This window comes from Pygoscelis adeliae, unplaced genomic scaffold (assembly GCF_000699105.1).
Source record: "Pygoscelis adeliae isolate BGI_AS28 unplaced genomic scaffold, ASM69910v1 Scaffold244, whole genome shotgun sequence".
NCBI lineage: Eukaryota > Metazoa > Chordata > Aves > Sphenisciformes > Spheniscidae > Pygoscelis > Pygoscelis adeliae.
Genome location: NW_008824648.1, coordinates 158,111 through 167,794, shown reverse-complemented (window position 1 = coordinate 167,794; position 9,684 = coordinate 158,111). Strand labels below are relative to the sequence as shown.

Sequence of the window (9,684 nt, the reverse complement as noted above, 5' to 3'; positions counted from 1 at the left end):
GTTTTTCTGGCGGGGGGGAAGTCCGTGGGGTTGACAAAGAATTGGGGGGGGGGGGTGGTAGGAAAGGATCCCTGGGCACAGAGAGCAGAGCTCTAATCCTGTTGCAGATAACATCATGTCTGCAGGCTAGGCTTGTGTGTGTTTGGGGGAGCTGGAGGGGCAGAGATTGTTAGGCAGTATTTGTTTGTAAAGCCACTTGCTCTGAAGATAATGCTTGCACTAACTTCTATTGAGAGAGCAGTGTGAGTCCCCACAAAGTCCTTTCCCAAAGTGTCTTTGAAGCCAAGAACCCATTGAAAGGAAGAAAGGCCAAGAGAGGGGATTAGTTTGTTCAGCAGCTGTGAATTTCAGTGGGAGGCTGATGAACTCCAAAGTCTTTGTTGAAATTTTTTTGTAAGGAGCCCTGCTGGAGGGAGAGACCCACACGGGGGCCGCGGCCTTAGACAAGAAGGAATCCGAAGCGGCAGGGAGCTGTAAACGGGCCACAAGGACTTTTCCCAAACACTTTTCGGAAAAGGTGTTGTGAAGAGAGCGGAGGGGGATTAGCATGTGAAATGACACTTTCCATTGACTCCACAGAGGAGAGGGGAAAAGGGCTGGCTGGCTGATTTATTAGCATTTTGTTCCCTTCTCTATTCTGCTCCCCCAGCAGCCCCCCTCCCCTTGCTCCCCTCCTCCCTGAGCCCTCTAAAGAGGTTTGGATTGGAAAAAGGAGCGGGGGGCTGCCTGTTTGTGTGTCATCTGGGCGAAGGTGACCACCTGGGAAGCTGAATGTAAATATTTCTCCTCTGAGGAATGCGCCTTCATTAAACCGAAATGAATACATGGAAGCATCCAATCCTGCCACACAATGGCAGCAGTGCCTTTACCGCTAAGGGCTCCTTGTGCCGGGGAGGGGGGACCCCTCCGGGCCCTGACCCGCTGCTGAGGTCAGCACATTTTGCAGCTGCGGTGTCGCCATTTTCTCCCGGAGAAAGAAGCGGGCGGCAGTGGGGCTCCCGCTTGTAATGCTCCCCGCATGTCCCCTTCACCAACAGGCGTCACTGTGCCCAGCGGGCACATCCTGGGCTGTGCCGTGGCCTTCATGGGGCAGTCGTGTGGGGCAATAATGTCAGCAGGTGAGGGACAGGGTAGCACAGCCTGCCATGTGCTGGGGAGGGGAAGGAAATGGGAAACAGCTTCCGCATCTTCTCCTTTTCTTATGTTGCCAGCTGGTCGTGGAATGGGGGGCACAGAGGGCCAAGGGGGTAGAAGCTGTCCTCTCTGCCATGCAGTGGTCCTCAAGCCAGCCCGTGCTAGAGCTTTCCCTGCTGGGTGAGAGGCTCTCGCCACCTCTTTGCTTTCCTGCCCAGGGATGCATCCCCACCGCAGGGAGGTGGAGGGAACTGCTGGTGGAGATGCAAGGGAGACCGAGGGCAGGGTCACTGTATTAATAAGAACCTTTGTGCAAACAGCTGGTGGTTCGTGTGTGAAGTGGAAGTGTTACAGCTTTCCCTGAGAACGGGCCAAGATTGTTTCTTGCAATTTTTGAAGGGCTAGATTCTTGCTTGACACGAATGTTCTTGCTCTGGTGAGACCCCAAGCTTGCTGTAGGTCCAAATTCCCACCCCCCATGAAGTAGTCCTGGGATTGAGGGGGTATTTGAGAACTGAGAGACACACACAGACTGCTGAGCCTGTATTAATGTATCATCTCTGAAATGGGCAACTGGGCGCCTCTCTGCCCCCTCCCATCCCCTTTACCCCTGGCAGCTGCATTGCAGTTGGATGCAACCTCAAGCAAGCTCCAGGAGAGAGCAGGCCCGTCCCCCTCCTGGCAGGGGCCGAGGTGGTGCTGCATGGAGGGAACTGGTCAGCTCTTCTTATGCTCAACAGATGGGTAAGCGGCTGGGTTTTAGTCACCGGAACTGTAACTACATACATCCACACATGCAATTGGATGGAAAAAAACCACCCAACTACTTAGACACAACAGCATTTTGCAAGCACTTGGCTACTGATTTATTGCATTGGCTATTGGTTTACAAATATTGGCTACAAGACAGGTCTAATGGCCGGTAACTTAGCTCTGCTGGCTTCTCATCTGTCTAAAGGACACTTCAAACAGCAAAGTAGACGATAACCTCACAGCCCAAGGGAGGTCACTGTGATGGTGCAGTGAGCTTCCCCAGGTCCTGCAGCTGGCAGCTTCTTCCCTCCCTACCCCAACCATGGCAAGGGAACAGAGATGCATCAACCAAATCTTCCTGCTGCTTGCTTAGCCTATAGAATATATACAATAAGCGGTAGAGGAAAAACTGTTATGTATACATCACAGTAACTGTGCAATAAATTAAACTTCAAAGTGCTTCACTTTCCTATTTACAACTCCATTAAATAGTAGCTGACATTATTTTCTCAGACTAGGAGGAAGTATTTAGTTAGTTAGCTGACAGGGTAAGAGTGCTCGGCAAGTACACCAGGAGGTGGGGAATGGGCTCAGCTGGCAGCTCCTCTCTGGGAGAGATTTGGGAGGGAACAGGGACTCGAGCAGTGTGAGGGCATCTTTATGGCATCAATCAAGGGCTTTGGCAGGGATGCTGGGGTGAAAAGGAAGACCAGACCAGGAGGCTTAGAAGATACAGAGAAAGCGTGTAAAAAGCAAGTGACGGGACTCTTCTTTTGGACAGCTGTTTAATGGGCAGGTCAAGCAGCATCTTCAATCTTGCTGCTGCCATCTCAAATGCAAAGTAAAGCGCTAGAGAGCTCAGCAAAGCTGTCAAAGGATGGGAAGTGATGCTGTGGGCCTCCTGGAGGCTGGCTTGCTGCAGGAAGCAGTTGCACACCTTTTCTATTCCCTCATAGTGTTGGGCTTAATAAAAGGCAATAACAATTTTATTTTAGTGCCTCTATTTTTTTAGGGTACTAAAAGCCTCTTCTGTTTTCGGGATTACCACTCTTGAGTTGCCCAGCTCTGGTGGTGCCATCTCAGCTTCCTCGTGCTTTCCTAAGTGTTGATCTCGCTTGCTCAAAAGCTCAGAGCAGGTGCTTGTTTGGGGAACAGACAAGCTCAAAAGAGCAGGAGCCACTGAGACCACCTGTGTTTTCAGCGATAAAACCGTAGTCACTGGATAGAGTGACTCTGGGTTGAAGGGACCAAATCTCACCTTGTTTTGTCAACACTTGAGGGTCTTCCCAGAAGTCATCACCCACTGCACTAATGGGACATGCCCTGTATGGCCAAGGCCCAGGGGCGCAGGAGTGCTCTTTTACCTTGCCTGAGCCCCAGTGAGGTGGTATTGGGAATGAGACAAGGGGAATGGTGCCAGGGGGCTGCTGGGGAGATGGGGAGGGCAGGAGAGGAGAGGGACAGATAGGACCATGGAGGAGCAGAGGCAAGTTAGAGCTTTCTCTTGAGCTTGCGGCTGGCCCCGCCACCCCCACTCCGCTCCCGCTTCTCCTTGCGGACGCAGAAATACTTAGTGACCCTTTTACGGCACTGCTCGCACCGCACGGCACAGCACCAGTGGAACTTGCAGTTGCAGCTGGACGCCCCCCCCCCCCCGCCAGCCCGCAGCCCCGGCACAGCCGCCGGCAGCTCCGCTTCTCCCACTTGCTGAGCGCCTTGCCCCTCTTCAGGCACTCCCTGCCCTCCGTGCCCAGCAGCCCCAGCGTCTTGTTCTCCAGGCAGTAGTCAGGAGAGTCTTCTAAATGGACCAGCTCCTTCTTGGAGATGGAGCTGAAGGTCTCGGCGATGGCGCCCCGGCTGGCAGCACTGTTCCCTGCCCCCTGCAGCAAGTCCACCTTCAGGGCTTTGTGGTACCTCTCCTTGAGGTAAGTGCCCACCTCCCGAAACTCGGGCAGCTGCAGCCAGCAGGTCTGGGTGGTGCAGCTCCCCGACACACCGTGGCATTTGCAAGTCCGCTTCATGGTCCCTTTCACAGCCTACAGGGTGAGGAGAGAGAGGGGATTCAGGAAAAAGGCCAGAGGGGTCCATTCTGTGCTGCAGCGCGTGGAGAAACATGGCTCCAGGCCTGTGGAGGGATTTGCCATCGACCCTCCCTGCACACTAGTCCTGCCCAGGGGTTGTCAGCTCAAAGCTCGCAGATTTGCTTCTCCATGGTACTCCCCTACTTGAACTGGGAGAAAGAGGACAACAGGAAGCCATTAACTGTAATCACGGAAGGTTTGCTACCTTAGAACAAACGCCACCCATCATGTCAGTACTGCTGCCATCCCATTCTCCTCGGCAAGGTAGTTGCTTCTTCTGGACACGTGCTTTTAGCCACAGCAAGTTGTGACTCTCCACAGTGAATGGCCAGAGCCAATCTGGTACGCGCTGTCGGGTCTGGAGGGAGAGAGGAGCTCACCTTTCTACCTGCCTCGTTGTTATGCAGGTTCATAGCAGCTCTGGCATCTTGTCCAGTCTCCAGGGCATCCACAAACTGCTTGGAAATGGCTTCCCCAAAGCCCACGTTATCGCTGCAGCCTCCCCAGAGCCAGCCTTGCCCCCCTAGGAAAGGAGATGAGATGCATGCTGTCAGGGAACCAGCCCCTCGCCTGCCTGGCTTGTGGCTCTGAGGACAAGAAAGGGTCTCTTGGGGACAAGTGATGGGAGGGAACAGCGGCTGTGGGGCAAATCCAGCCTTTCGCCTTGCGATACTCCCCGATTCTCTCCCCTTGGGCTCGTGCCATTTCTACTGAGGCCTGGATAGTGAACGGCTCATGCAGGCAGCGAAGGGGTACGTCCTGTGTGACAAACCCAGGGATTTCCAGGCTTTCTATAGAGCAGGATTCAGCAGCTGTTAATTATCATGCATTAGCAGCCATGTAGAAAAGGCTTTGGGTCTTTAGTCACCTTCCCTCAAACCCTGACTTGAACTGGTTCAGTCTGACTTGCAGGGACAGCATCTTGCTAACGTGGAGTAGCGAACTGATGGAGGCATCCCGGTCAAAGGGAACAGATTCCCCTCCGCTGGGAAACAACCCAAGCCTGGCACACAGGTATCGAGAGGGCCCTCTTTTTGGTACACCCAGAATCCTGGGATGATGTTTGGCATCTCAGAAGGGTCTGATTTTCCAATTATCATAAAAAACCAAAGGAGTCAGCACAGAACTGGGATACTGCACAGCAAGATGTGGAGGGTACTTTTCCTAACTGCGTGGGAGCTCAATAACAGCTCGGCTGACTGGAAGCACGTCATGTGGTTTGCTGCTTTTCCTCCTAGAGAAAAATGCCAAATTCTTTATGAAGATTTGGAATCTGGAACCTTCTGACCCTAACGTGCCTTGATGGTACATCTTGGGACTTGTGGTTTAATGGCCTTGTGCCTCTCTTGAAAGGCCCGGCCCTTGCCCAGACTTCCCCAGAGCATGGCAATCCCCTCTCCCAGGGAAAGGCAGGGGTGTCTCATGGGAGGTGGGTAATTGCAGTGGATGATGAAGTCCAAATCAAGAGCTGGGACCGAAGGGAGAATGGAAACCTTTCACCAACTTGGATTCAGCGCAACGGCATTTAGAATTGAATCATGCTGTTTTGGACAAGCCCAAAAGTTTCCTTTGCCTTCCAAAGTTTTAAGTTCACAATGGAAAATTTTCATGAAAACCAGATATGTTTTGGGGAAAAGAAGTGTAGCATGACTAACTCAGTTTTCCAGAGAAGACAAAATTAGGTGTGTCATAGCCCAAAAGTCTTGCTCTGCTGGAGATGGGCTATCCCATCCCTCGGACACCTAAGAAGCAGTGGCTGTTTTAAAAACTATTAGCCAATAAAGCAAATTACTAAATACTGGACACTCCGGAGGAGTTTGTCATAAACTGACACGTACTGACTGCCCAGTGCGGCTGGGCAGGGAATGGCTTTTCAAAGATTTTGATAATTTGAAATTTGACCTCTTTCCATTCAAAACAAAAGACCGAAATGTCAATGTTTTCTGTGAAAGCTGAGCAGAGAGCTGGAGCGGTGCAGCCCGGGGTTCCCCACCCAGGGGTGCTTAGCGGCTGCGGGCCTGGGTACCGCTGCGACAGGAACGGGGTGAAGGCTGTGTGCTGCCACAGCGGTTCTTCTGGTTGTGCTCTCGTGTACCTGCCACGCTGACAAACACTGGAGGGGTGAATGAATGCCACCCTGCTTTCTCTCCTGCTAATTCTGCTCTGGAGCCACCCTGGTCCTGCAGACCCTGGGAGCCCTGAGGTCCCTGATCAGCGCTGCTCTAACCAGACGTGCCATTCAGATGCACGGCATCAGATCCTCTCCTCTGCCTGCATGATACAGTCATTCCCTCCAGCAGCTTAAACAGAGTTGGTCTTGATTTGAACCAGGGAAACTGCAACTCTCTTCTACTTTCCTGCTCATTTAGAAAGTAATGGAAAACATCAAAGCCTCAGCTGGTGTAAATTGGACGTGGCCCCTTTAGCTTCCACAGAGCTACTTTGGTTTGAGCCAGGCAAAGCTCTGCTCTGGGCAGGTGCGGGGACCAGAGTGAGGATTTGTTTCTGCAGGCCACAGCGGAGGAGAGGAGAAGAGCTGCCTCCTGCCGCCTGGGACGTGAGAGGGGGACGGCAGCTCGTCTCTCCTTACCCAGCTGTCCGTTGCGGGAGTCGTCACAGCCACAGTTGTCAAAATCCCCCAGGCTGCAGTTCCGGGTCAGCGTGTACATGACGCCCGCAGAGCTGATGGCATGGACAAAAGCGGTTTCCCGGTTTGCTGTCAAGTGGAAATACAAGGAGAGCAGATGTGCTAAAGATTTCATGGTGAGACCAGTGTTAGAAACGACTCCTGCCATGCAGGAGACTGCGTAGGAAGAGATTTGCAATGGGCAGGGCTTTGTGGGGTGGAGACCAGGCCCTACATGTCAGATTAGCTTAGTTTTGGCTTGAATTGCACAAAGACAGAAGCTCCCAAATTCGATCCAGACTGACTCGTGCCATTTCCAAAGGTGTGGATGAGTTTAGCACTTGGCTGTCCTTGTGGGAGCTCAGCAGTGGGGATACAGCACAGACAGCCAAATGTTCCCCACGTCTCACTAATGCACCCCAGAGGGGAAGGGGCCCTCTCCAAGAATCAAAGAGCTTCTTCCCCACAGCCCCCTCGAGCCTTACCTTCTGCTGGACACTGTCCAGGGCTCAGCGCAGTGACCATACCTACCCACCAGGATCGGTGTGGTGATCATCAGCTGACTTCACTGAGCCTTTGGCTTTCATTTAATACCAGCAAGGTCTGGATCTGAGCAGATAACCTTGACGGGAATGGTTCAGGGACCTGCTCCCAGTCCCAGAGTGTTACTTTGTGCTGCAATTGTCTCCTCAAGGCCCCACTTTGAAACCTCTGTCCACCTCTGCCTGGGTCCCCTGGTCCCTCGTCTGCTGCCACTCCCACCAGAGGCCTGAGGCTCTCCTCCATACCCAGGTCCTGCCTGTACAGGGCAGGTATGAGCTCAGCCCAGCATCATACGCAGGTCTAGAGGACCAGGTACGCACCTGCAAACGGGTAAGGACCGGGATACAGTGACAATGAACCACAGCCCCATGCTCTGCAGTGGCACAGGTCATGGATGCTGGATTTCTGCTCAAGGTGACTCTGACATCTGGAAGCTGTGGGAAGACTTTTCTCCTGCCTCTTGGCCAGAGCACAGCCACTGATGAACTCTTTCCTGGTCCCTTTAGCCATATCCCTCTGCTTGCTACCCCACCACCCCGTGCTGGTTCTCAGCCTCCCTGGGACACCCTGGCGAGAGACACCACCTAGGCATGACGTGTCCAGCAGCCCATGCTGCACGTTGTGGTGGTGCATCCTTGTGGGGAGCCGGTTATGTGAGGGTTGGTGGGACACTCCCCTCCTGCGCAAGCTGGGGCTCGGGGGGTCCGGAGGCGATGCTGGCATTGCAAGGCTAGATCCCAGGGCGTGTCTGGGAGCTGATGGGTGAAGGGGCCTTCTGTAAAGATCCCTCTGGGGCATTTCTGGGAGAGGCACATCCCAGGTGGGGATGGGGAAGAAAAGGAGGCACTTGGGAAGAGAAGAGGGGCTCTAACCTGTAGCAAGGGGGTCCCAGTAGTGGTATCCAATGCTTTCCTTACCGCTGCGCAGCCCGCCGTGGCTGGAGAGCTGCAGTGCCCTCTCGGGGCAGTTCCAGCGGTCCCAGGCGAACTGGAACTTGCACTCCTCGATGCCGCTCTGTGCCCCGGCCGCCACGCTGCTGGAGTAGATGAGATAGGCCTAGGAGCAGAGCAGCAGATCAGGAGAGGGGACGGTGTTTGCCCCGCTTCAGCCTCCCCCAGCATTAACTTGCAAAACTGAGTCAGGGTGCGTTGGCCAGCATGCAGGGACAGCCCTGTGGGCGACAGGCTGGGGATGTCCTCAGGCTACTCCCAGGGTCCAGGAGAGTCACTCAGCAGCTCTAGTTTCCATCACAGGCAGTGCAAAGCTGCTATAGCCACAGCCGCTTCCCACACAGCGGTGGGGCTGATGCAGATGTAGCTTTCCTGCCCTGCGCTGCATATCGTGGGTCCTGCTGCTTTGGGGTCTAGATGGATGGAGAAGCACAGTGCAAAACACCAGGAAGAACATGGCCCCAGGCTCCCCAGGAGGCTGGCGTTCAAGTGAAAATAACTTGCATGCCACCTTACAGAGACAAGATGTACAGAGCTGAGGAGGTCTCTCAGGCTTGGCTCCCCTGGGGAGTGGAGCTCGACACCAGCAGCAGCAAATGCATTTTCTGCTGTGCTGGGTCAGAGCCTGAGCCTCCCAGGGGGAGAAGGCTGAGCTGTTAGCTGTTAGCCACATTAGGAGATGTGCCAGCCAGCCCCTGCAATGGGGAACCCCTTATCTCTCCAGCATGAGAGGAGGCAGAGCCTTCTCCCCAGAGACCAGGGAGCTCCAGGCCAGCAGGTGCCTCAGCCTGCCTCCTCCTTTACTGCAGCCTCAGGAGGACAGCCAGTGCTTTGGGGCAAGGTTGCTTCACCAGAGCATTGAGAGCTATAGAAAGAGCTAGATGGGCTTGGAGGTGTTCCTGGGGAATAGCCAGAACAAAAATCGGGGGAATTTTACAACTGGTCTTGGCTAGGAAAAAAAGCCTCTGAAAGAGGGGTGCAAGGAGGTGGGGGGTCAAAAATACTGAACAAGGTCCTGGCAATTCCAGTTATGCTCCTCGGGGAAGTATTTTTTGCAGGACCTACAGAAAGTACCTTTCCAGCTTGATGAATGTGGGTCCTGATGCTAACCTGATCATCAGGAACAATAGATGACAGGTGAGAGCCTCAGCTGGTGCCAATAGACAGATCTCCAAAATCTGGCCCCAACCAGCTTAAAAGGACCCCAGGCCAACTTTGCTCAGGGCTAACATGTCCCAAGGAGCTGCAGCTTATAGCAGGTCATTCCTGGCCCTCCTCTGCCTTATTGCTGGAAACCTGGGGGTGAGGGGAGCTCTGGCCAAGGCTGGATGGAGAGGAGTGGGAAGGCAGAGCTCCTCCCTCCCTCCCTGGGTTTAGTGGAATCAGGGACAGAGATCAAAGGGATTTCTCTTACCTTGGGGCCCGTCATCAGGAAATTATTCACTGACCTGGAAGACAGAGACGGTGTCAGCAGGGAGGGGGTGACAGCGGAGGGGCCTGGGGAATGCCTGGCATCCCGGGGCTCTCCTCTTGCTCCCTGCAGCCTGCCTGTTTCCTGGCTGCAGGCACCTTTGGTCTCTCTCCCTGCAAGCCAGGA

At 54.0% G+C, this 9,684-nt stretch overlaps 1 protein-coding gene across 1 annotated transcript in view; it reads right to left on the bottom strand.

The window, feature by feature from the left end:
- Positions 1 to 3,378: 3,378 nt before the first annotated feature.
- Positions 3,379 to 9,684, bottom strand: part of WNT8B (wingless-type MMTV integration site family, member 8B) — a 12,502-nt gene continuing 6,196 nt past the window's right edge. The window contains 6 exon segments of the mRNA XM_009322395.1: positions 3,379 to 3,542; positions 3,545 to 3,923; positions 4,349 to 4,491; positions 6,559 to 6,684; positions 8,055 to 8,193; positions 9,502 to 9,535. Of these exon segments, the coding sequence (XP_009320670.1) occupies positions 3,379 to 3,542; positions 3,545 to 3,923; positions 4,349 to 4,491; positions 6,559 to 6,684; positions 8,055 to 8,193; positions 9,502 to 9,535 (985 nt within the window).